Source organism: Pempheris klunzingeri, chromosome 10 (genome assembly GCF_042242105.1).
Source record: "Pempheris klunzingeri isolate RE-2024b chromosome 10, fPemKlu1.hap1, whole genome shotgun sequence".
Lineage (NCBI taxonomy): Eukaryota > Metazoa > Chordata > Actinopteri > Acropomatiformes > Pempheridae > Pempheris > Pempheris klunzingeri.
The window spans coordinates 15197017-15224410 of record NC_092021.1 but is presented as its reverse complement, the minus strand read 5'-3'; the positions used below and the strand labels follow the sequence as shown (position 1 = coordinate 15224410).

The following is a 27394-nucleotide window of genomic DNA, read 5'->3' as shown; positions in this document are numbered from 1 at the left end:
TCTCTCTCTCTCTCTCTCTCTCTCTCTCTCTCTCTCTCTCTCTCTCTCTCTCTATGCCAACCACATATCCAGCTGATTCTCAAGACTGTCAGCACGCAACAACAAGAATGACACCACCGGTGACTTAGAAGTGCACCGCATAGCGATTTGGATGCTTGGAGGCAACAAACAAAAGCAAAATACCATAATCGATTTAAAAATATTGGGTGTCCACACTAGAAGAAGTGGAGGGACGGGGGGCTGTCTGCCTGTGTGACCCTCTGGCTCAGTGGGAGCGAGTACAGTGGAAAATAGTCCCCACTGCTAATCTATGTCAGGCTAATTACAGCTTTGATCCCCTAGGCGTGTTCACCACCGTAGGAGGGAGGGAGGCAACGCACTCTGGGGCTCAATACAGTTACGGTTACATTTGGCTTGTTTTAGAGCTCTCTCAATAAGCTCACATCTGCTGCAGATGTGTGGCCAACACACGACAATGTTATTAGTCAACTCGAACACTGACACAAAGTTCAGAAGAGTTGACCTCAGCTTCTAGCAAATCCCCTTTGAAACCATTATGCAAGCTTAAGAGTTTTACACAGCACATGGCTCCATAAGTAACTATAATTTACTGTCTGATAAGGGAATTCACCAACTCCATAATACCACGATATGACGTGAGAGATTTAGCACCCTTGTGCTCATCTGAGAACATGGGCCGGATAAGCTGGCAACAATTTCCGCACTGAGCAATTGAAGAAACTCACCTCCTGGAGACGGAGACACAGATTAAGTAGGTAAATGGAGTTTCTGTCAAAAAATAGGCCACAGCTCTGATGATAGCCTAGTCCCAAAACACATGGTGGCAGAGATAGAGCAAAGGAGGAGGAGAGAGGAGGATGATGATGATGATTGAGGATGAACAGCAGATGGCATGGAATTATCTAGATCTTCAGCTCTGCATCTTGGCACACGATGCCATTACTTGAGGCGTAGTTTATTTATCATGACCAGTATCACTCCAGGGAGCATTCATTTCATGTGCTGCTGCCAGAGTGGGACCCTGTCTTCAGCCAGCTGGTGCAGGTGTACCTCTGTTCTTAAGACACCTTCAGGCCTCTGGTCTCATGCTTTTAAACTTGCCATGCACTGTCAGCCCTCGGTTATTTGGCCATTGAAACATGCAACATACATGTGCGTAATATGCAGTGAGCATGGTACTGCTGCAAACTCACAGGCATGATGGTATGGCGATAAAACTACTGACCAGCGAGAATTAAAACATACAAGTCACCAACTCTCCACTCTGACACTGTAATAAAGGATATTAAGCGACTTAAAGTGCACATTACTCCTTTCAGACCCAACCCTTTAACGTTACTTCGTACGAAACGTAGCTAATAGATGAAGGTTTAGCACTAAAAAGTTATACATCATGTCTGCATGAGAGCAAAACTGACGCTTCCGCTTACACATTTCAAAATAAAACCAGTGTTTTACCAACAAGCCGCGGCGTTTTAGTAGAGTTCAACTTTAAGCACCACAGTAAAAAAAAAAAAAAAACAAATAGTGTAAGTGATATATGTCTGGACTAAATGTGTAGAGGCTAAACCTACGGGCTGTTTTACCTTGTTAAACAGTAGCTAGCTAACGTGTTGACTGGAGGCTCTACGCAGCTGTTAGCTAGTTAACTAGTTAACTGCTAAACACTGTTAGCTAACGTCCGCTGCCACGACAGCCTGAACCTGGACGGCAGCGTTAGCCACCTTAGCTCGGCTTACAAGCCGTCAGCGTCCCTGCTGTAGTCAGCAGCTGGCGGACATCCTCATCCTTATTTCTCACCAGTCGTGACCAGGCCGACGCGGCTGGCTGCTGGCTCCGCCGCCGAAACATCTGCCGTGCGGTCTCCGGATAAAGACACTTCACCCGAGCCAGCCCGCAAGCGCTGGAGCCTCCTCTCCGCGGGTTCACGGCAACACAACGCCGCCGATGATGGTCCAAGTCACCAGCAGCCCTTCACTGCGACTACCTGGAAAATCCTGGATGTTTTGCCAACTACCAGGTAATGAAATACTCACCGCGACTGGAGCTGGTTGTGGCAATGTCATGCGGTGACAGTATCGGGGGAAGCGGGGGTGGTGTTTGCCCAGAGCGGTCACCCAGGTCGAGGATCTTTTCCTCCAAATTATCCTTCTCTCTCTCTCTCTCTCTCTCTCTCTCTGCCTCTGTGTGTGTGTATGTGTGTTTGTGTGTGTGTGTGTGTGTGTGAGCGTGCTAGCACCTCCGTATGATCTCTCCACACTGCAATGGTGCTGGAGCACAGCGGGACACGATTGGCCGGACTGAGCGGAAGAAAGCAGGAAGCTCCGGCGACCTGCAGGGGGAGCAGCACCGACACCTTCACGGCTGTCGGAAAACACAGCACCGCGGCTCCAGTGCGCCTCTACATTAGCCTGCAGCAGACTTAACCGTATTGATAAAGACACATTAAACTAATCGATTTCACTGCTTATGTGCACGACAGCTATAGAATAGAGAAATAAAAAAAATGTAGAAAGTTAAAATGTAAGAAAAATGAATGCAGTCGTTATCTGAAGCAAAAGGACCCTTATATAATCATATGATAACCTTGTTCTTTTGTTGCATGTTTAAAAGAGCAAAATGTAGCCTTTGTTAATCTTTTATTACTATATGGTGCTGCAATATTTGTATAATAAAATACTTCGATACTCCGATACAGAAAATCTTTTCTGCCAACAGCCATAACACTGTTTAATAACTCACCTCTGGCTGCCAGAGAGCTCTCAGCACCCTCTGCCATTTAACATTAACATGTTACTACTGGACTTTAAAACTTGCACTACAGTTTTTATTTAACTTGCACTTTGGTTTTAATCTGCACATTACATTTGGTACACTTGGTACTGTTTATAGTGTATATTACACTCTGTATTCATTTACCTGCTACACACAACATTTTGTACATTTTTATTTTTGCTTATTTATTGTTTGTATTCATGGTGGTGGACATTTTAACTTCTATACTGCTATAACACCAGAATGTCCCCCTGGGGATCAATAAAGTATTTCTATCTATCTATCTATCTATCTATCTATCTATCTATCTATCTATCTATCTATCTATCTATCTATCTATCTATCTATCTATCTATCTATCTATCTATACTTATTTCCCCCTCCCATGCAACCACCAAACAGAATTTAATTAGAAGGACCATTTTGATTTTGAACATAGTCTAAAAACACCAACCTGTTTCACTACAGTGTTCCTTTTTTTTTTTTTTTTTTTTTTAATATTACTCATGTTCATCTTAACAATCCCTGGTGGCTTTTTAGTCGTGGCTACTGGCTTTCTCAGTGGCTCATTATGCTTGTAATAAGCCACTGATAAGAACAAATATTGATTTATCATGATATGAGGACTCCCACTGGCGAGTCTCCTTTCTCTTTGGTAATAACACAGTAATACATGGTGTTAAATGCTGACGTGTCTCTGACTCTCCAATAAACATCACATCTGCTGTTATAAATATAAATACGCCACCAATAACAGGACTGAATGATAAAGTCTGCAGGTTTATAACTGTTTACAAATTGTCAATGAGCAGATTTTGGTGCAGACCATCTGGAGCTGCACTCCTGGATTGTGGCTTTAAAGTCTTTATCAGCTCGCTGCCGCCTTTTTTTTGCTTTCACTTTCACTGTAGCTGTGTGACACCCTATTGTGCAGGTTATCTTCACGAAAACCTCGAATAATTTGGTAATAGCAACGAATTGACCCGTATTCAAGAAGATCTTTGCGATTTGGTGAGTAACACGGCTTTAAGGCTTTCTGTTGAAGTCGAGGTACTTCCCCAGACACTTCTAGTTTTTGTTTTCCTTTTATATGCGTCATATTTTCCGCGTGGTTTCTAAATTCCTCATCAGGGGTTGTTGAGTGAGTTACTTCGGTGATTCTCACAGTTGTTGGATCATTCACTGCTGTATTTTTCAGTGTATTCAGAGGTTTGTTGAACCTGATCCAGTTTGTGGGCACACCGTCAGCTGGCACCCGCCCATGGCTCTCCTAGACCAGCATCAACTTGAGACGATCAACCACATAGCAGAGGCTCTCAGCAGCAGTGAACGCAGGAGCCTCTTCTACCTGTGTGGGAGCCTGGACTTGGACGACAGCGTGCCTTGTTTGAAGGAGATGTTGAAATCCGAGGTGATGGGTCAGGAGAGAGGTCACCTGTTTCTGAGAGAGCTGATGCTGCAGCTGAGGCGTTTTGATATCCTGAGGAAGGTGTGTAAAACCAGCAGAGAGGAGGTGGAGAGGAATCTGAAGCACAGGCAGGTTCTACCAAGGTTCAGGTAAGTTTACATATGTTTTGTGAATATTATAGCAATCCGAGTTAACACGCTTGTGGTTCTTTAAGTAACAGTGGGTTTCCTTCATTCAGAGTGTTGATGGCCAATATAAGTGAAGATATGGCCAATGAAGATATGAACAGTGTGAAATTCTTGTTGAGCAGCACATTACCTCGAGAGAAGATGGAGAAGGCAAAGGTGAAAAAAAATGAATGACGTTTGGTTTGGTTTTCCCAGATGTCTGATTCTAATGTGTGTGTGTGTGTGTGTGTGTGTGGGAGGGGGAGGTTTTGGTGTCACTTGACAAAAACCATTTAGAAATAATGTCTTTTACATTCTGAGGAAAAAAAGACACACCCTCTCTCTTTCATCACAGAGTTTCCTGGATGTGATTATTGAACTTGAGAAGCTGGACATAGTTTCACCCGAAAGGGTCGACTTTGTAGAGGAGTGTTTGATGAAAATTGACAGGGTTGACCTCGCCAAAAAAGTGACTGCGTACAAGGTGTCAGGTGGGACTGTGTTTTTACTTTTATCTTTTAATGCAGAATGGCCTGAATTTTTATGGAGTTTATGAATCAACGAATGTGTGAATAGGAAGTGCATGTTTGTATTGTATGTAAAGTAGGAAGAGTGAAAATTACTCATTCTTTAGGCAGGGAAGTGAAATATACATGTTTGCATGTTAAACCACTGAATGGTCGCATACTTATTTATAAGTATCTGTGTAGACATTTACCGCAGATCACGTGCTGTGCACAGCCCCCATATAAAGCACCCAGAAACTAAATCATGCTTTCCACAGAAGGAGAACTGAAACCCAATAGCTACTATACATATTGTGTTCCAACGGAAAGTAATTTTTTTTTCTTCCCCAGATTACGATAGAAAGGACAATATCAAACAAAATGCATTTCATCTTCTACATTTATTCAGCCATGTTGTGTGTTTTAGCTTATTCCAAACCTCATAATTCCATTTTACTGTAAACAACAAGAGACCAAACCTTATTCAAACAATATTAGCTTTTTCTTTCATGATGTATGCTTCTCCATAAAGTGTGCATTCGCCCAAGGGGCCACATATCTGTGCCGTAAATGAGGAGTTTCTTGCACAGTCTTGGTAGAGTTTAGTGTACGTGGGAATACCGACGTCTGCATTTATGTAGCCCACAAAAAAGGACAAGAAATGGGGAAACATGGAATTAAATCCTGACCAAGCAACCTCACTTGTATGCTGATTCCAAAGCATGCAATACAAAAGCCAGCTTAAAAGTACAGTCAGTCCATTTGCTGTATGATTAGTTAAAAAAAATCACAAGCACAGATATAAGTAAGAAATACAAGCTTTAAATGATCCTATATAGCTTAAATTTACCTGTATCTCTGTCTGCTTTCACAGCTGTAACGTCTGAACAACAACCATCTCAACTGCAAAGGTGCAGAGCTCTGGTGAGTATGACAGAGTACAGACGTCAAGCAATTTTAATGGAATCTCTTTCCATTTCGCTCTTTCCACATTTCGCTTAAGCCACAAAACATTTCAAAAGTGGCTGCTTTACTGAACTGCCTCGACACTATTAAAGATTGGAAGGCAAATACTTTTCTACAAGTAATTACTAATAAAACAGGAGTTCTTATATGTGCTCCAGAAGACATTGTACTGAAGGTGAATGAAGAGCGTTGGCTCTATATCTTCTTATTTTTGTAATCTAGGCGTTTCTCCGGGTCAGGCTTTGAGTCTTAACCAGCATGTAAATTGTTTGGTTCCATTGTTCCATTTCCACTACCTGAGAAACTTTTCTAAACCCAGGCCCATTGTGTCCATAGCTGAGACACAGATGATTAACCAGTAACATGCGTTAATTTCCTTCCATCTACTGTGATTCTTTGTAAATGGTAAATGGTCTGTATCCGACCTTCAGATTGAGGGACGACCCACTCTACCACTGAGCCACAGCCGCCCAACTTGTCTTTGCAAACATCCCCGAAATGCTTTACAAGTGGTCCAAAACACTGCTGCCAAGCTCCCGACCGAGTCCCCAAAAGGGCCCGTGTAGCACCAATCCTGAAGTCTTTACATTGGCTTCCCATCAAATACAGAAGCCAGTTTTAAGATCCTTATAATCTGGTCTAGAGCCCTGCCTGGTCAGACACCAGTGGGAACCCCATGTCCTCAGAACAGGGGAGACTGTGCTTTTGAGGTTGTAGCTCTTGAATTTTGGAACTCTCTCCCAGTGGGCTTAAGGTCTTTGGACACTGTTCAAAAAGCAGCCACAGAGACCCACATGTGTATTTAGTTTTTGTCTTGTGTTTGTTCTTGCTGGATGTTTGCTTTTGATGCTCCTTCTCTCATTTGCTTGTATTTTATTATGAAGCACTTTGTGACCTCTGTCCTTGAAAGGTGCTATATAAATACACTTATAATCATGTTCATTATTAGGATTAACATTTATTCATTTACTCTCTCAAAAATGTAATACTTTTGAAAAACATCTTCTCCTCAGCGTCCCTTCCCCGCTCCGAATAGTTCCCATTCTCTACAGCAAACAAGACAAGGACAGTCCTTCCACAGTGGTAAGACAGGCTACATATCAGCAAATTATAGCAATTTCAAAGATATGTAGTTGGCTGAGATACTGTAAGTGGAAAATACCCCTTTCAAACCGCTGGAACAAATACAAGCAAATATTATTTCACATGGGGCTTTTTAGCTCCCCAGTAATCCCCCAGGTCTGTTATTGTATGTCACTTTGATATTCATATTATTCACATTACCGTATTACTCTTTGTCACCAGCCACAGCAAATGTACCAGTGTCTGTATACAGAGAGCTGAGCTTCCAGGTAATGTCAGGCTTTCACTCACTTACTGAAACAATCCACCCCCCCACACACACACACACACACATTTTGAGCATGTTTAATTCCTAAATTGCATTGATAAAGCAGCTTTGCTTGCCCCTTTGCCTTACAGAGTCAACTCGACTGCTACAAATTTAACACTAATCCCAGAGGAGTCTGTGTCATCATAGACTGCGTGGGAAATGACGGAGGTAAGACACAAAACACACACAGTTCAAGTAAAATCCAACGAGTATTGTCAGCTAAAGGTACTTAAAAGTATCACAAGTTCTGAAGAAAAATGGCCCATGACTGGCATGTTATTATATGTAAGGGATAATGTGCAGGAAGTCGGTCATTAATGCAAAATTAATTCTGACAGTCTTTAAGCACCTTGCTCCACTTATTACACTGCTTCATGCTAAAGAAATCAACCATTTGACACAGAATATTGACTCACAAACAATTGTATTCCAACAATTGTTTATGGTTTCTGCTATGAAAATGGCTTCCACAGTGATGGTCTGCTATACAGAAATAACAATGCTGTAATTTAGTGTGTTTGTGGTGGATCCAATTTTAACTATTTTATATACAGTCAGGTTCAACTCAGTGATTCAGGCCCCACAAATGTGAAGCTGTAAGATTATTCATTGCAGAGGAATTGCAGGTGTTTTTTTTCTTTCTCTTTCTCTTTCTCTCTCTCTTGTGAAATGACAAACAACTGCACCTTTGGGGGCCTTGAACAGTTATTGAAATAAAACCGTGTGAGAAGTTTTAAAGGGGATAACCAAATCCTCAAACAGTCATTGTGTTTTTGTAAGAAGAAACAAGATAAACATGTCGTGATAGGAAAGTGAATATCGTTGGGATTTAGTGTTGGTTGGATTAAACAAGCAATTTAAAAGACATCGTTATTTAGTCTGTTAGTCTGTTAGTCTTCTCTCCTTTATCTTTTTAGTAACTTATTATCAGATTGAAACGTAAATTCTTCATCTTTCCTTAATCTCTCAGACATGTTGGAGCAGACATTTAAGGCTCTTCACTTCAACGTGATCCTCCACAAGTGGCTGAGTGCGGCTGACACTGTTTCAGCTCTCAGAGGGATATTCAGACAGAGAGAGAATCTCAAAGGCGATGGCTTTGCCTGCTGCATTATTAGCCGCGGTGTGCAAAATCGCCTCCTGGGTACGGACTTGTACGGCCCAGGTTTACATCTGGATGATATCAGAGATCTTTTCAACGCTGACTCGTGCCCCATGCTGGCTGGCAAGCCCAAGCTCTTCTTCATCCAGAGGTACACGGTCCCTGAGGCCCAGCTCTGCTCCAGGATGCACCACCGCGATGAGGATCTGGAGACCGACGGGTATGATGTGCTGTCCAGTACTGATTACATCCCCACAGATGCAGATGTCTTCTGGAGTCACTGCTGGACGGATGAACGTCAACTGGAGCAAGGACAGCACCGCTCCGTTTACCTGAGGGCCCTGGCAGACGGCTTCCATAGAAGCCAAAGGAGGTACAGGCAAACACTCACCAGAAGAAAAACTTCTGTATAGCATCAGTTTCCACAGAAGCATTAGGCTATAGAAGCTGTAGATTAAACTGTCGTGTGTGTGTTCTGACAGGAAAACACATCTTGTTGATGTTCATACCGAGGTGAATGGGGCCATCTTTGAACATAACAAGAGGAATCCTGAAGCAAGCTACCAAATCGACCTGAGACATACTCTACGGAAAGATCTTTACTTACAGTAGAGGAATTAACACCATCACTCAACCCTCAATACTACCACATATTAATATGTCTTGCCAAAGAAGAATCTTTTTTTTTTTTTTACTGTTTATATAGTGACACCTACTGGTTGTTTTAACTCAAAGCATTTAATCTCATTTTTTCAGAAGTGGTAAAACTTATGTACCTTATTGTTTTCAAGCATATTCATGTAATGTTGTAAAAATTCTCACCCAGCATGTTTTTTTTGTTTTTTTGCACATGTATATTCTAATAGTTTCATAACAGACATGCTCAGTCATGACAAAACAATAATGATAATAAGACGCTCACTTTCCAACCCAAAGCCACCAGACAACAGTTACTCCTCGACAACAGGTAGCTGCAAACAACAGGGCCAGTCAGAGCCGCACAATAGAGGAAAAAGTCAGTTCGTGCAAGATAATATAATATAATAATAATAATGTTTTTGAAGTAATATCAAGCATAGTGAAGATGTAGCATGTTATAATCAAACAATGCGCTAAACATTCAATCATATTATGTAACTTATTTTGCTTTTTGAAGTGTAATGTGAATGTGAATGGCTTCTTTTATGCCTCATACAGTGCAGCTATGCAGAACCCATATTTTTTATAGTGTTTTTATGCTCTGTATCACTCTCTAGAAACGTTTGAAGCAAGAAATGTAATATTTGTATTACAAAATAATTTGTAATGAAGGAAACACTATAATTTTTTATTCTTGCCATCTACCTGTCTACATACACACATACATAGATATTTTACAATGATGTCTCTTTGTTTTGGGATTTACACTTATTTGATTACTTACTTACTTAATTTTATTTAATTTCATTTTTTTACTCTTTTGTCTTTTTGTAATGCATTCTTTAATGTGACCAGAAATGTGCCCTACTGGCTGGACTTGCTATTGTTAACATTAACATTAACATTAACATATGTCTGTTAGTCTACAATATATAAATACATTCCATGCACTGCTGTACTATATACAGCTTGGGCTAGTAATATAATTTATCAGACAAACTATCATTCAATGGTGAACATACTCATTTTTAAACTATTTCTTCCTAATTCTTGAAAGCAATTTAATGTATGCATTCATTTATCACCTTCAGTATGTTTTTACTCCACAGATTATAGCTGATATTTTGTGTTTTGCTGTTTTTCTTTTAAAGGTGTCTATGTTATGCTAATACTATAGTTAAAGTTAAATATGATGACCAATGTGTTGATGTGGGTCATTTGAGTTCTCGTCTGTAAGTCCATATTTCAGGCGCGGTGTCGGCCCAGACGCCAACCACACCGCTGTCACACAACCGTCTCTTCGGTTTCAGAAAATTGATGACCTAATCACTTTATTAATGGAATATATATACAGTATATATGTCAGTTTGTTGAATTCCGTAGTGACTTTACTTACTATTCTCATCATTTGTTTCATGACAAACGCTTTGACACATTAAAATATCTTTTATGTAAATAATTTGGTAACGTGTGTAAAGTGAAATTGTATATAAAGAACTTTGCCTCAGTACTATAAACTTGCCTTGCTTTCCAGTGACCTTACACACTCATATACACTTTACCCTAAAATTCAATTAACAATGTCTTTCCTTTCATACCTTAAGGCACACACATTTCAGCTTGTTGGAACTTTAATTTCAACTGATACTTACCAGCGCTTAAAACATTTAAAATTACACTTCCCTTTTAATGGGTATTTCTATTACTTTCAGTATTTGTATTATTGCTGTTTCAAATGTTTCTATTGCAACACATCAGCAGCAAGCACACTCATTTTTGTCCTCAGAGAATTTTAGCCATTTCTAGTTATAAATTGTTCTTCAAAGATCTTCATAGGGAGTTTTGTATTCTATCTGGTATACGAAGATATTTTTGCTCAAGCACTGCACTTGAGTGTGAATTCAAGGTTACTGTACCCGAGTATCTCCAATACATCTCAGAGACAAATATTGTACTTTTAACTCTACTACATTCATCTGACATTTGTAGTTACTCGTTACTCTTTCAGATTACACACTTTCAGCCCCTTCCTCTGTGGTGATCATTACTGTTTCTGATAATTTGGAGGATTAAATGTTTATTTTAGTGTGACGGCCTTGCTGATGTGTCTGCTATGCTGCTGTTCTCCGTCCTGACCCCGGAGAAGTGGGTGTCGAGTTGCCTGGCCACACCTGTAGGTGTGGTCTTATCTTATAAAAGGCTGTCTGTCCTTCTGCTCTCTCTCTCTCTCTCTCTCTGGGGCTGAGGTGCTGGCTGACCACGTGGCCAGCAAACCTTTGTTGTTTAGAACAGTCATATTTTGGTTAATTTATGTTGTGGAAATAAATATCTCCTTGCTACTTTTGTGTGTACTCTCTCTTTTGTTGCAACCTGTGAGCCAGGGTTGTAACATTAGGGACTGACAAAATTATCTTCTTATGCCAAACAATCTATTTGGAATCCTCTTGGATTAGCTGGAAATGCATTGTCACAAAGAAAAGCAAAAATACTTCCAGATATTTACTCAAGGTGAGACACTACAGGCAAAAGCATAATTTTTTTTTCATGCACTGCTCAATCTTGAGATTTTGGGCTATTTTACTTTCATAACATGCCTTATTTCAGACTGGTAGAAAGACAGTGCCCAAAATACACATTTAGCTGTTTAGTTTTCCACACTTTGTCTGTCTGCATCTGTAGATTCCTCCGTAGATCTGTCTGTAGATCCGTAAAGGCTGCTTCCCCAAAGTGACTTTTTTCTCATAATCTAAGACACAGATCTGCACTTCAATAGTACTCACATACACCACCTTTCCAGCTCTAATCCCATCTGTATTCTAAAGGTTTTTTTACAGAGGGGTTTGTTCATATATCATTCATAGCCTTGTTTATGTAACATTTTATTCCTAAATACATGGCATGTCATTTTTTTTTAAAATGTTTATTTAATGGATATTTTCTGATATATAGAGTGATTGATTTATATATTTATAGAGTGAAAATGTTGCAAAAAGCCAAAATTTCCTCTGCAGAAACCTTTGGCTCTAATATGTCAGCAATAATCTTGAACGTGTCTTTATCCACTGTTCAGATTTCTGTTCTAAAAATTAATGCAAATGACTGAATATTTGATTAGATGATAACTCAAATGCATGTGTAAACTCAAAATGCTTGCAAGGAAACTTGTATCACGCAAAAAATAATTGTCTCACTGTAAGCAATCAGCTGTTTTTTTCACCTTAGTAAGTAGGCCTAAGGTTTTGAATGCAGCACTTTGCTTTGCACTGGTAGTGCCTCAGAAATCACACCGCATGTGCCTCAGGGTCACGCATGCACGCAGCGCTGCGGTGTTGACAGCAGGAGGCAGGCGAGTTTTATGAGCAACACCAGGGGCCGGCGTGCGGGGAGCACGCGCACGCGCACTGACAGGAGCGCGGGCCTCGTGGACGCGCACGCCGGGGCGGCTGTTGCTATGATGCAATGGCGACTGCGCGGTGGGAAGCGAGCGAGGAGTTGAATGAGTTCCCCGCACAGTTGAAGTGAAGCAGCCGCCGACAGTCAGTCAGTCAGGACAGCGTCAGCGCCGAGGGACCGACAGCAGGCAGGGAGACGCCGGCAGGACCCGGTCCCACCTCACTACATGGACACAGGCGGCCAGGTGTGTCTGCTAGCCCCGCCGCTAGCCGTGTCATGACGGTCGGAGAGGTTTCTCACACATCTGTACGACGCTGCAGCGAGACGGGAGAAGAAGCACCAACACCCAGTCTGCCCTCCGCAGCCGAGACCGAGTGAGGAGGGGTTGTGCTCTGTAATTTTCCTCATTCCTGGTTTCATTGTCCACCCCTGCGACCCAGTGGACCTATTCGTGCCTCGTACTGGACCACCATGGCCGAGAGAACCTCCACCGGGTTGCTGACGATGATGTTGGAGCCCACGCCGGCTGTCGCGATGACCCTGCCGGCGGAGGTCCGGGAGAAGCTGGCGGAGCTGGAGCTGGAGCTCTCTGAGGGTAAGTTGGCAACATGCACACAAACTACAGCACCAAAAGCTTCTTTTTTTTAAAATATACCTGTAGAGGTGCTTTAAAGGTTGTTCATGTACATGACAGCTATCAGAACCACCGCCCTTTATCTGGGCTTTGCAGCTCATGTCTACAAACATGCCAGCATCCCCCTCTGCTCCCGTCAGTCATCCCCAAAACTGAACTTCTGCTGTACTTTTCACCTCATGACTATTAACCACTGCAGCACAGGCTGCTGTTCAACTAATCTACATCAGTTTAAAGGTCGCACGGGTTTGTTTCACTTCATAATGAAGACAAGCTGTTCCGAAATGTTAGATATCTCAGACTCCAAATTCCACATTTGATCAGATGGCTGTCTGCCTCGCCGTGAACAGCTGAGCTGACACACCCATGCTGCTGTTATGTGGCTCTGTTTTTCACAGAACTACTGGGTCTGTCCTTTTGTTAGCTCATGAAAAAGAAAAGTCACACATAAACTTCAGCATATGCTATGAGACTTTGAGTACAAAAGGCCTTTCTCATCTTGTCTGACCAGCTCTGTGATGGTCTCTGGCTCTGAACCATGAAATTAGAAGGTCATCGGAAAAGTTGGAACAGTGAAGAATGTCCTTACATTGCTTCTCAAAGGCAAAGTAGGCTTGATGTTTTTATGTGAAGGAATATCCCATAATTTTGGTGATTTTAGTGCACATCCATGTGTCTATGTTCTTGCTTAGATCCTGTGTTTTGCCTTCCACTTGTTTTTTGATAAGAGTTTGAAAGTGAGGCTTGTGAACGTGGAGACCTTGTGTCTGCAGGGTATTTAAAGTATTGCATTTAAATTTTTCAAAAATCAGACCTTATGAATTGAGCCACTAAATTGAATTCTTTGTGTTTTAATTCCAACATTAATCATTTAATGTGATTTTATGTATTTTTCCTTTTTGTATGAATCGTGTGTTTTGACCAAAAGTACTTACTGTTATATATGTAAGAAAAGGTCTATTTCACATAAGACAAGCCCCTTAACTATCATTCTTACCTGCTGCCATAAACATCATATCATGAACTATGTACTACAGAGCCCTCTACAATGAGAAAGCAGTGTATGATTTATTATGCTGCCTAAACACTTTCCTTGATATTTGCCCTAAAGGACGAATTACTGGATGTAACCTTTGTGCTGAATGTACTAAAAAGGATCTTAATGTGTAAGCCGTCTCAGCAGAGTTCATCCTCTCTGGAACCTCATGTAAAATTAATACATGATGAAACTGTCCATATTTGTACCACCTGTCAACTGAAACCTGCCTGTTTTGTCCAAAAGCTCTTTGTTTTTTTGGTGTTAGAAGGACTTTACAGCACGGTACAGAGCAAACATAGCTGGACTCATCCTCTTGTTGTCTTCACATCCTTAAACGCAGAGTATCTGCGCACTGTAATTAAAGAAGAGGGTGCTCCTTGTTCACAAAGCTTTTCTTTTGTTTTTTTGTTAGCTCAATGAGACTCATTGTTTAAGTTCTCATGTGGTAAAATTAGCTGAGCTGTGGTAAAGTCATACTAATTAATGACCTACATCAAGTCTGATTTGATTTGGGATTTGACCCCGGGGTGTGACCCTGTTTCTTGCCAACTCTGGATAACTATTAACTCTGCAAGCCAATAAGTGTCTTCCTAGAACTTGAAATAATAGAAAACTCACTGACCTGTAGTTGAATTAAAAGGCTTCTCTGCCTCCATGTTAGCTGCATGCAGTAGCACAATACCAGGGTTGGGAATAGACCAAAGGTGCACGCTTTGATAAGCACATTAACTGCCACAGAGGCCCCTAATGGGATAGACATGTTTTCAGGAGAGGCAACCAAATTAATCTATATCTGTCCAGTTTCCTCTTCCTGCTCTCCACATGTCACATCCTGCCGTGTTGGCTCTGATAGCAGTATCTCCCCGACTCCATCGCTTTCTGCTTCTCTCTCTGGCTTTCCTTCCACTGACATACTATGCTGTCTCTTATCCAACGTCTCTCTTTCACTGCCTCTCTCCACGACTCCCCACCTTCATACTTCCTCTTATTTTCGCCCTGATGGGGAAAAAAAAGAGACTATCATCCTCTTTCAGGTAAAGAAAAATCCACCTCTCCTTTTTTTCACTCTCAAATTCTACTCCTGTACGCCGTTGTGAACTCTTCACCTCGTGATGATGCCCTTTGGTTACCTCCCCGTTGCATCCTGTCTCAGGATAGGATAGACGAGTCGTTTTATTGGAAGGAGATGAGAGCCTGAGAATCCTGCAGGTTTTCTGTCCTTCTCAATGACTTCTTCTCATAGAGGTTTAAAGTCGGGCATGTCTGTGTCCCGCTGAGGGACGCATCTCCGTTTTTAGTATGCACGAGTGCGCCAGTAGGTGTGTGTTAGTGTGCAGGAACACTGTATTATTCATGGAGTTGAATAAATGTGCCATGTATGTTTTCTTAAGCAGTTTAGCAGCAGCCATTGGAATAACATGAGCCTGAGACAACCCAGCAGCCCAGCTCGATAATATTCCAGCATCAGCAGCTTAGGCCTGCTGATGTGTGAAATAAACAATCTGTGCACTCTTATTGTGGTTATAATAAATAGTCTGTTCCTCCAGAGATGCATTTATTTTCAATTTGGCTTGCTCTGTGTTTAGTTCTTAGCCAACACGTGTCCTGAAATGTTTAGTTTACTTCACTCCACTGTCCTGAGATGAGTTTTTGTGGTAATGAGAATGTGTAGGCTAACCCAGCCACCCAGTCATTTTGCCTGTGCTTGTCGGCCAAGTTATTCTTTCTATGACACTTTGAATGTGCTTTTGTTCTTTTTGTTCACAACTTGCCTCAATGCTGCTCCGTTATTCAGTGAGTCTGTGCAATGAATAGACTTTCTGGTGAAGCAGGATTATAAAATAATCTGGATACCTTCACTGAGTTAAACCTTGAATCGTTTTAAATGTGGAAAATGGACTATGTTCCTGTTTAAATCTATCTAAAATAAAAACTACAATAGTTGGAGTATTCATTCTTTTTGTAGCAGAAAGCCAAGACTTTATTCTTGAGTTTCTATATTTAGATTTTTTTTTATCTGTATGTTTTGTGTCTTTATTTAGTCAGATTTGATGAAAAAACATGCCAGATTTAGATGAATTGGTTAGGTTTGGCGGTGCTGGTACTCGAATTTTGAATTTTGTTTTCCTATATGTCTCTGTGCTAAGCTAAGATAATTGTCACAGAACACAGCTAATCTGCTCCACCAGGACAGTGTGGGTGTGGTTTGATCAGATTTTACTGTAAGTAACCTAACGACCCACCAGCTGTTGTCTGATCCCGAATCCGATGATGCCAAATCTAGATCAGGGACATCACCGTTTTCTCACCCATCCCCTCCCACTTCTAAACAGTGAGAAGAGCTCAAACAAAATCTCTCATGTTAAATAACCAGAACTGTTCTACCTGTATGTTCATGTAGGACTCCGCCACTCGTCGACACTGATTCAGACTATGTGATTTCAGTGCCTTTTAGTCAGTGCCGTTATCTGGCTCGGTAATTCTGCTTTGTCAGACAGGTTGCTGTGTTTTCTCCCAACAATGCTGGTAGACTGAAATCTCCTCCTACCAAATTCTACACATCACAGTTATTTGAAAGGACCTGTGGTATTTCTCAGCTGACCTGGATGCAGATGAGTGGTCCAAAGATGGGGCGTAAAGGAGGGCAAGAAGACTGATGATCCCCATTATCTCGTGCAGGGAGGAAAAAGGGAGAGACGTGTCTGCTGAGTAATTCATAGGCTCACTCTATCATTCCCTGGTTTGCTTCCCTCCTCCTTTGTTTGCTCTCTAAACCCTCTGATTACAAAGTCATTTTTAGTCCAGTGCTGGTGTTTGCTGGGAAACTGCCAAACCCCTGGTTGGTAATTGTGCATGTTTTGCCTGCTCCAATTCAGCAAACGTTTACAGAGGAGCATTACAGGTTTTGTTTCCTGCTTGTTTCTGGTTCTTTGTATTCATTGAGAAAATGGTAGTAGATTCATAGGTTTTAGGTGGAAGAAGATGCAGCAGTATAAACGTGGCTACTGTATTTAGCAAATATTCTGCAAAAGCATAATGAAAATGATCTGGTCAGTTATCTATATCCTACTATCTGCTGCAGCAATGACCCAATTTCCCAGTGGAGATCATTAAAGTTTCACCTTATCTAATTATTCAGATAAGGTGAAACTTTACTCATTGTGAACCTGTAGGTTAAGACGCCACCAGGCAGAGTGCTGTCAAGCGGTCACTGTAGCAATGAAACAGTGATGATTAAATGTAGACATGCGTGTCAACCTCTGGCACTAACAGCAGCTTGATGCTGTAGTGGTCAGTGGTGTGTATCTTATTGCTGTTAATGGACCACAATAACTCCAAACCACTCTGGATGGATTTGAAAGCTCACATGGGCCTTAAAGCAGAGCTGTGCCATTCATCGTTATCAATCTTATTCTTACCCAATGATTCTTGCATTAGCATCAAAATAACCACTTCTAAAGAGAAAGAGAGAGAGAGAAACTTGTTCAATTTCACAGATGATGTTAACAGTCAAAGTATGAACTTGTATGTGCAACACAGGTACTTCATACAACAAAATACCTTTATTTATAAAGCTTTACAGCTATAAGGGCATTCAGTGCATCACCTTCTGACAGTCTCACTCACGAGGCGCTCACAGATGCAGTGTTTTGATAGAAAATGTTTCCTTAAGAATAGCGATAGGAAACCGTGTTCTCTGTTCTGAGTGAGATAATTGGTCTTTGTAGTAACAGAGCAGTAGATGGACAGTTGTGACCCGAGGCTGCAAGCGTCACCCCAGTTTGCTGTTGATCCTAAGAGGTTAGCAGCTGTCTGAGACTACAGGACTTGTTGCCTCAGCTAATAAACACGCACAGCTGTCACAACATGCTTGTATCTCATGCCACGATATGTAAAACAAATTTCAATTTCACTTCTACTATCATGACACTTATTTTATGGCCCAAGTCCCAAAATGATCGGGTATTAAAGCCATATTTTTAACCGATCTTTAAAAAACCCTAAAATTCTCTCTTGTAAGATATGATTTTCATCCATCAGAAGCTCTGGCCATACATATATCTTACCATTATGTGTTATATAGCCCTGCTATACAATCACATTTATAGTTCTGCATACTAGGAGGGGTTTAGTGGATGGCTTTGGTTTCATAAAACATCTTTTTGGAAAGTTTGAGTCTACAGGAAACCCCAGTGAGTGGGCCTACAGAGTTTAAGGAAAGACCAGTCTGTACAGGGGACGACTGCACACTGGTCCTGACTCATTCCTCTCTGTGGTCACCTACTCCCACCACCAACTCATGAAGAAAGAACGTCCACTGGGCTCACCCAGTGAGTTCAGCCTATTGTTAAGCAAAACCAAAACATTTGATGAATGTAGAATCACATTCTACATTAAGAGCTTTGAGAACATGTAGGATTTAGGGCGATTACTAAAGGGCCTTTGTACATGGCTGCTGGTTGGCTCTGTAATAGGATCCAAAACAGAAGAATGTTGAGCCTTGGAGCGAGCGAGCTAGCTGGCTGATGTACAGTAGCTGCCGCAATGTCCAGTTTAGAGATAAAGAGGCAGCTACGCTGTGCCCTTGCCATAGTGGAGGATAGAGTGTGGAGGGTCATAAATATTTCAAGGGTGTGCCTCAGAGCAGAGTGGAGATTCAGATTCCTGCTTCCATATGCTTCTGCCTGTATATGCAAGTCTGTACACCAAGTGGATTGTTCAGGTGCTCCTCACACCGACCACAGAGCTGGGCCTCATTTTAGCCCGACGACCAGTTATTGTCCTGGTGATTCCACTACATTTTGTTGCTCTGTACCGGAGGTCCCTCCTGCTTGTTTTCTTTACAGCACTCTTCAACATCCTGTCTCTGTCTTTACAGGAGCCATGAATATTTAATGGTTGCAGAATGGGAATATAATATGTAGAAATATGGCTTTTCCTCCTTTGTTTGTTTCAGCGTGGATGAGTCTACAGAGTAAGGTTTCTGCCAGCACAGTCATCTTAGTGTCCCTGTGGTTGTCCGTGTTGGAATTGTTCATTTAGTTTTTCAGTATTGGTGATTATTATAGTTTTTAAAAAGGAAAGTTTTACATGCAACAGTTGCATCTCATTTTAGAAGCAGTGAATATCTATCTATCTATCTATCTATCTATCTATCTATCTATCTATCTATCTATCTATCTATCTATCTATCTATCTATCTATCTATCTATCTATTCAGTTTTTGTATCCACTTATTATTGCTGAATTAACCGTTTCATTTTGCTCTAGTTAGATTTTTAGATTGTGGAATGAGCACAAGCATTGTTTTAGTAATGGTTGTTACTACTTTCTACATTCCTGTGGAAGTATTGTGAGGTTCAGAAGGATTTCAGTAGTTTGCTCTGAAACGTGTGATACAAAGAAGTTTTCCCTCTGCACGCTTGCCAAAAATATGACATTTCATTCTCGCTCAACTGATTCAACCATGAAGAAATACTGACTACTGACTGACTTACTGGTGCCATTTCAGCAGTGTTTTTTCACTTACACTGCCACACTCCTGCAGTCCACAGCGTGTAGCAGACAGCAGCAGTTTACAGTGTACTTTGTACGAGAGAACAAAAGCTGACAATGCCAGGAATTGAGTTTCTTACTCTTTAGTGAAGCTTGATTTACATGTGATACATTTCATTAGTCAGACATGGACGTTTGTTAAATGTCCAACTAGCTGTGCAATTAATTTATTGTGAAAAACCCACCAAAAGCTAAACCAGTCCCCCATCATTTATTCAGTATTTTCATGACATCAGTAACTGAAAATATATGCTGGCTTAATGGGTAATAACCTTTCAACTGGTTTATTAATGTTTTAGAAAACCAAATGAACAGATAATCACTGTCCACATTTATTTTGAATAGTATTGCCAATGAAATATTACTGTTGGCGGCATTATATCATAGTTTCTGTCATTTCTTTATAAGGCTAACATATGTATTAATGCTCCAGATCACGGACTCACAAGTTTTTTGTAAGTTGTTTGTAAATCATTCGTTTTCATCATGTCTAAGGTAAGACACTTTTCTATCCCTCCTCCCGTTCAGAGGACAGAAGTTAGTCCTTTTTCAAACCCACTGGAGACTTGGCCCTTTGCTAAGACAACTGTAGTAAGATGGCGTCAGCCTCCAGTTAGGCCACCATCCTGTCCATCTGGCCACAGATAGATTACTGAGCTCTGTGGTTGGCCAGGAGCTAGAAGGAAATCTTTCAAATCGACAAAGGTGTGGGCAAAATTTTGCGCAACTTGATAAACATTCCCTCCAGTTCAGAACATTTTCCTCATCGTAACGGATGCCAGGCGCTGTGCTTTAGGTGCTAGTGGGGTCGCCATGTGTGTCCTTGCTGCGAGAGAGGTGGCATGTGCAGCGGAGAGCAGGGCAGTGCAGTGGGCACTGGCGCCAGGGAGATCTGCTGAACAAACAAGCTGCATGCCCCACTTCAAGGACACACTGCAAAATTCACTCTGCTCTGTGCAGCGCATTCTTCTGGCCAGCAAGGCTTTTGTTCTGCCTCCATCGGCTTTCTGGTGTAAATTCTTTGCTGTCCATTTGCCTACCTGTGAGTGTATCTTTGATCCGCTCTGCACCCTCTCTGTGCCCATCTGGTGGAGACTGAGGCTTAGCATGAGAGTTGGATGGCAGCTAAGGACCCCTTCCCAGCTACGACCACAGCTCAATCTGGCCTCTCTCTGCTCTTCAGGCAGCTGAATCCTCTCTAGATGCTGTGAATTACACTCATCTCTAAGAGCATATTTTCTATTATTTGTGTTTCTTGCTCACAAGTACAGTATGTTCACAACATTTGTACTGCAGTGTTTTCAAGGTGCTGTATGAATTGCTTGCAGAGGATGGGGGTGGGGGGGGGGGGGTTTGAGGTCACCGAGCTGTTCAGTGAGCCTTTATACTGTAGTTTTTCAGAGCCCAAGGTAAAAATGTATGAATAGTCTTTCAGTAAATCTTTCTTTGCCGTCCCGATTATTTGCTGTCTTTTCTTGTTTATTATGTCCTTTCTACATGAATCGCTAAAACATGATGCACATACCTGAACTGACAAGATACCCATATGGCGTTTCACACATTCATTCGGTGCCATTTATGAACACATTGCCTCACATTGCCACCAAAGGCGGCAGCTTGAACACATTTTGATCGCTCTACACGCATATGCACACAAAAAGAGTCACGTTAGACCTGTTACGCATGCATAGAGTGTTAAAGAATGAAGCTTGAGTAATAATGTTAAAACCTCTTGAACCATCAAGCCTCTCTTACTGATTTTAATCTGTTTGCTGTATTGGCTCCCTGTTCACAAGTGAGCCCTTTATGGTGGAAACCTGACGGGGTGATGATAAACGTTGCAAATGTGAAAATGTTGGCAGGAGTCGGCAGTAGTAGCGATGGAGTAAGTGATGATAATTCATCCCAGAGAGGTAGTTTAATGATGTAAGGGGTAAGTGCCATCAACACCTATTAGCTTCTCTTGACCTTCTCTGGCCAGAAGCTAGAAGGGGTCAACCTGCACAGCATGACAGGACTGTGTGGAGTCTATGAACTTAGCTCCATCAGCAGCTGGCCAACAAGCAGCAAAGGTAGCAAAGGCAACTTTTTGAACAACCTTGATGGTAAACAGTGCTAAAAAAATAGATATAGCGTTGCCGCTTTATTTACAGTAAGATAGGGGTAATATTTTTTTCATGAAAAAAAAGATTGTGCATCTCTTTTGTTGCCAAGAGACTGAAGTCTAAAAATAGTTTTTAAATTGCTAAAGTTGACAGCAATGAGACGTCTAAGACCATAAACAAGTTTTGAATCTTTTTGTTGCTTCAGTCAATGTCTAGGCCTACTCAGGTGTGATGTGCAGATCAAAGACAAATAGGGGCCTTTGAGGCCCAGCAAGCTGCATTGTGAGCCTTCCTGGTGGAAAACAAACAGAGAGAAAATGTCTGGAATGTGCCGTGACCTATCAACTTAACCATGAGGAGTGGGTTTTCCAAATCGCCACTGCTGGAGGGCACGACTATACACAACAAACAGGCACATAGCTTAGCAGGCAGTTCCAGCCTTTTGAAAGAACAAGGCCAAGATGCCCCCCCTTGCTTTACCTCATTCCCTTCGGTGTCTCAGTAGAATAAGGGAGGGAAGAAATAAAATACAACTTTGGGAGGGTTTTTTTTCATTGTGGGGCTAAAGCTTTTTTTAGATATAAAACTTAACTCGGCTCACATACCAGAAAATATATTTTCAGCCTGCATGCTCTGAGCAAGCAGACAGTTTTAGGTGAGCTCTGCTGCTGCTGTTCTCCAGAGACTTTTTCCAGTGTGTTATTCAACGTGTACCTGTACAGCCAGAAAGAAAAGTGGGATGCAAAGTGAGGGCAAGTCAGGACTGCATTTAAAGCTCCTAAGGCATAACTGACAAACTGGAGTCTCTTTCGGTATTTAACAATTACCAACCACTGTAAGACATAAGTCTTATCATCTCTATAAACAAAAAGTTTTTTGTTGCGAGATGTTTCATGAGTCAGTTCCTTGTGCTACATTTAAAAACTAGTGCACATACGTTTGAATGCAGGGGGGCATGACAAACGGCTTATTTATCAAAGCGCAGTCACAGTTTTACTGTGCAAGCTATTCCACCTGGCTTTTGAGCAGCTTTTATGGAAATTCACATGCTTTCGGTGGCCTTTTTTATATTCGGATAGGAATTACTATTTAAGAAGATTGCATCCAATCTCCGTTCCTGAATAATAGTGTATGAGCGTGTTCTCTCGCACTATGCAGGTTCAAAGTCTAAAGTAATCACTGTGATGTGTTTCTCTGGCACTACCACTATTACAACAGATGTTTCTACAGATAAGGAGTTCAGAGAGGAGTGTGTTGTCGACCTTTTTTTTTTTTTACTCTAGACTGTAGCCGAACACATTTTTTGAACCAAGCATCTTGCCTTTACCTGCATTTTACTCAAGGATAACCCAAGAATTTTTAAACCTGGCCACTGTTTTTTCGTGTTTTGGGATCTAAATGGCTGGTAGGTATAGAACACTTATCAATTAGTGCAGTAGATCACCTCAGCCAGCTGTTGTGAATGAGCTACAATGGCTGTAATGTAATCTTTTAGGGCAGTTGTGCCCAATCAAAGCATGTCCACTGGTACGTGGCTTGTTTTTGCCACTGACAGGCTCAGATTGTTATTTGAAGTGTCTGACAACATTACAGAAATGTTCCCTACAGAGGTAGACCTTTAAGATCCTTTTTGTTTAACTAGAAACAGCTGTTGTGTCACACTATTCATACCCACAAAACTCTGTTGAGAAAAATAGTAATTTTACTTTGCAGAGCCTGGGAGTGGCTGTTTCAATAAGTTTTTTTGTTTGAGTTATTATGTTAGACAAATATTGTGTTTGATACGAACTAACCTTTTAAAACACCGCAGTCACGCAATAAAATAAACAAACCATCTCATTGAGACAGCAGTAAACCAGCAACTGTGTGTAAAATTATGTTTTTTTTGTCATTGGAGTCTGACGACTTGGAACCAAGTGATATAACAGCTATTTCTGGTTAAATAAAAAGGATCTTACAGGTCTTTCTCTGTAGGGACCCTTTCTGTAATGTTGTCAGACACTTCGAATAACAATCGGAGCCTGTCAGTGGCAGAAAAAAAGCACTTTAAATGGACACACTTTCATTTGCTGCAATTGCCCCAAAGAATTGCATTAAGGCCATTGTAGCTCTTTTATTGATTCTTCTCGGGTGCCGGCTGAGGTGATCTACTGGACCAATTCCAGAGCTTTTTGTTCCTACCAGTCATTTCGAACCCAATGTATATAAAAACAGAGTCGGCTTTAAAAAAAACTGGAGTAATCCTTTAACTTTAAAATGAGTCTACAGGCTCATTGTTTACACTAGTACACCCGACAATCTGCTAACAATATGTGGCTTCTTAATACTTTGATGAAATACACCTTTTTGTCACTGAAATAACCACACTTTTACTGCTTGTCCACACACCCCAGAGATTCTGAATAATCTTTTTACACAGTGTTACTCGTGGAATCCCAGACACTTGGGGAGGAACAATGACATGGATACAACTTTAAGCTGACCTGTAATCTAATATAACACACACACACACACACACACACACACACGTCACATCTCCGTGCTCTTACTCACAACATTCTTGACATAGAGGTCACAGGCCTCTGCAGCCTGTGGCTGATGCTCATGGCTGTGGTCCCATAACATGTGTGTGACTCGCCTCACGATGACAGTTGGAGCTCAGTTGTTGAATCTCAGACGTCTGTTCTCTATACCCCGCATCCCCTCCCCATCGCACTCTGTGCCTCCCACCAAGAAACTCAGTAGGAGACCCCCACCTTCCAGTAACCTTTCTTCTTTGTGCGAAGCCTTTCAGGCAAATAAGCAAACATTTAATGTGTTTGTGTGGTTTGGTGGGTGGGTGTGTTTGTCTGTGTGTGTTTGAAGTAACCAGGTCTTTGTTTTAAAGTTGCTTGAGGACTTGTCTTGCTCTAAATTGTCTCTCAGCCATAATCACCAGAGCAACAGTGGGATACGCTGGTTCATAATTCAACATCGTCAATAATGCCACATAATAATTGCAGTTTATGCCAAATGTGCTGTAATGATACTGCTGACTCCACCCTGTCTGTCATTAGGGAGGGAGAAGCAGTCAAGTATGAAATGCCAAGTGGCACCTAGCTGCCGGCAGGCTCTCCTAGTGTGTCATGCCCCTGATGACACACACACACTTGAGTGCAAACTTTCTCCTGAGGCTTACCACTGCAGCCTCCAATTCTCAGCGTAATTGGCAATTGTGTGGTGTGTGAGTGAGTAAGCCATATGACTTGAAAATCAGAAAGCTAACCCAGTTGCTGCTTGCGTGTTCCCTCCCTGTTAACTAATTTGATGAAACAAACTGAATTTAATTTTACTGTTGTCATGGTCGGGCCAGTCCTATATTTAGCCACCAGAATATTAAATCATAGTACACTGATGACCAGGTGACTTAACTTAATACGGAGAGAGGAAAATAGTAAAAAGAGGATGCGTTCCTGCACGGCTGCCATGTCTGGTGGAGATCAAAAGGACTGAAATGAGAAGGATTTACACAAAAATGGCAAATTTCTGCTGGTCCTCAACTTGAGCACCTCGTCTTCTTTTGACGATTGAATGCTGTCAGCGCACTGCAAAACATTTCATTTTTCTATTTTTGCCTTTTTTGTAGTTTGCGTAAGGAGTAGTTAACTCTCATTTGTGGGGAACGTTGGAATGAATGTCATGTTGACCAAGCTATGCTGTTGAAAATGTACTGAAAAATGAAAAAAATCAGCGGAGGTAACCAGTCTGCCTCTATTTAAAGATGACATGTCTTTCAAGTTCGCTCCAGTCCTGCATTGTGGTCTGGTTTTCTGAGGTTAAAGCCAGTCCCTCCAAGTCAAATCTATAAAGAGAGTTGTATTTACATGTATGTGTCCAAAGGGTCAGTTGAGGGAGAAGGAAAAAGGGGAGGAAGAAAGGAGGGGAGGTTGGAATAACGAGGCCTGGATTTAAATTTTCCCTTACACAGAAACAGCTGGAGTATGTCAGACCTCAGGGACGTCATTTACCAATTATTCATATTGCTTATTTTTTTAACCTGTTTGTACCAGAGTTATGTGCTTTGTCACAATACCAGAAACAATTACAAGAAACTATTTCAAGTCTATCTTTTATGGGATGACTCCTCCTCCTGATTATAGTTATCTTGATGCAGTAAATACCACAGTGAAACAAATAAAGAAAGAATTAACATCACATATTCTGAAAGACTGGATCCTTATATACTACTCACAAAAAGTTAGGGATATTCGACTTTCAGGTGAAATTTATGGAAAATGGAAAAAGTGAATGCTACAGTGATTTTATATCATGAAAGTAGGGCATTTAAGTAGAAGCATGCAATGGGAATTTCTTCATTTTAAACAATTTGTTGAAAGAAAAGCTAACAGCAGTGGTGGGTATACCACAACAAAAAATTTTCAGTCTCAATAAATTGGGATGTGGCCAAAGGACGTCCACTCCTCTCCTTTCTGTGACTCTTCCAGTCTCTCTGTATCACTGTTACAACCTCCTGATGACACTCTGTGACCCTCTAAGCTCAGTGAACACCTCCGTCTGAGGACTTCCTGTTTGAAGCCTCGCAATGGCGAGGTGCTGTTGATCAATTGTTAGGTGTCGTCTTGGTCTCATGATGTCAGAATGTGAACAGCTTGATGAGGAGGACTGTTTAAATACCAATTCTAACTGAAGCAGGAAATGTATTGGTCGATTCATGGATCAAACCTGTTGTGAATTTTGCTGTTAAGCTTCTTGTTAGAGAACAGCAACTTGTGCAAAAAGTACTGAAACACTGAACAGTTGGACATGTGCATTCAAAGGTTTAGAGAAGGTCACATTAAGTTCACCTGGAAAGGTTAGAATGCATTTTAGGTTCATCCTGAAATTTCACCCGAAAGCCGAATATCCCTAACTTTTTGTGAGTAGTGTATGTTGCATTCACTCTGGTGAAACAGTCACAGTGACTGCAGTAAAAAAAAAAAGGTGTGTGTGCACATCAGCGTATAGAATTTCTGTAAAAGAGTTTGCAATCACTGTGCTTTTTGTAGATGCATATTGATCCAGCCCTGCAGATTAGTACAATGCTGTAAAAGCTGACACGCATTATTCCCTCAGTCAGACTACTGGAAACATTAGGCTTCATCAAAAGCACTTAAAATGTACTGGCTTCTTGTGGCAGTTCACGTAGCACTAAAAATAAAAGGTGTTTTGTTAATTTTATTCACTCCTGAAGAGATTTTCAAAGAGCTATGCCAATAAAAATCATTCAGAGTACTTCCAACATCCGCATGTGTTTCACGCCTTAATTTTCACTTGTGCAGACACGTCACTGTCCTTTTGTCTTCTTGAAGAGTTTTAAAGATGAACTGTCCACAGGCCTTGGCAGGGACGTCCTCAAGGCCTTGACCTCTGACCTACTGTTACTGATGCTGTGTCAGGATGAATGCTGTATTCCCTGTAGGTCAAAGAAGACAAATGGTAGGCCATCAATCTGCACGTTTCTCTTTAGGGCAAAAGAGCTGGCCTCTGTCTGCTTAGATGATCATCTGGGAACCCTGACTCTGCTCCGTTTTGTATATTTCACTGTCTGCAGGCTTCGTACATGAACATGTATGTCCAGTAACGCACAGACAGACACTCCTCCCCTCGTCCCTGGTGTCACAGACTGTTTGTTGAATTAGGCTGGGGGTTTG

The 27394-nt window shown here is 41.4% G+C and overlaps 3 protein-coding genes across 7 annotated transcripts in view; 2 read left to right on the top strand and 1 right to left on the bottom strand.

The window, feature by feature from the left end:
* LOC139208139 (hyccin 2) overlaps positions 1 to 2233 on the bottom strand; it is a 37298-nt gene extending 35065 nt beyond the window's left edge. Inside the window, exon 1 of one of the 2 annotated variants that reach the window (XM_070837719.1) lies at positions 2058 to 2233. The gene's annotated coding sequence lies outside the window, so the exon portion shown is untranslated. Of the gene's footprint in view, positions 1 to 1821; positions 1897 to 2057 lie in introns of those variants that run through there. The other variant, XM_070837721.1, reaches the window with a different exon arrangement.
* Positions 2234 to 3704: 1471 nt separating this feature from the next.
* LOC139208641 (CASP8 and FADD-like apoptosis regulator) lies at positions 3705 to 10475 on the top strand. Its single transcript, XM_070838365.1, has 10 exons — positions 3705 to 3807; positions 3995 to 4353; positions 4443 to 4548; positions 4727 to 4862; positions 5752 to 5801; positions 6857 to 6926; positions 7083 to 7195; positions 7326 to 7404; positions 8207 to 8711; positions 8821 to 10475. The coding sequence occupies exons 2-10, from the start codon at positions 4058 to 4060 to the stop codon at positions 8948 to 8950; spliced, it is 1485 nt and encodes a 494-aa protein (XP_070694466.1). The 5' UTR covers positions 3705 to 3807; positions 3995 to 4057; the 3' UTR covers positions 8951 to 10475.
* Positions 10476 to 12517: 2042 nt separating this feature from the next.
* Positions 12518 to 27394, top strand: part of dip2a (disco-interacting protein 2 homolog A) — an 84536-nt gene continuing 69659 nt past the window's right edge. For all 4 annotated transcript variants that reach the window (XM_070838472.1, XM_070838471.1, XM_070838470.1 and 1 more), the window contains exon 1: positions 12518 to 12965. In XM_070838472.1, the coding sequence (XP_070694573.1) occupies positions 12842 to 12965 (124 nt within the window). In that variant the 5' untranslated portion in view covers positions 12518 to 12841. The remainder of the gene's footprint in view (positions 12966 to 27394) is intronic.

Coding starts and splice junctions, on each gene's coding strand:
- LOC139208641 (XM_070838365.1), top strand. CDS start 4,058: ATGGCTCTCCTAGACCAGCATCAACTTGAGACGATCAACCACATAGCA. Junction 4,863..5,751: donor GACTGCGTACAAGGTGTCAG/GTGGGACTGTGT, acceptor CTGCTTTCACAG/CTGTAACGTCTGAACAACAA. Junction 7,196..7,325: donor ACAGAGAGCTGAGCTTCCAG/GTAATGTCAGGC, acceptor TTTGCCTTACAG/AGTCAACTCGACTGCTACAA.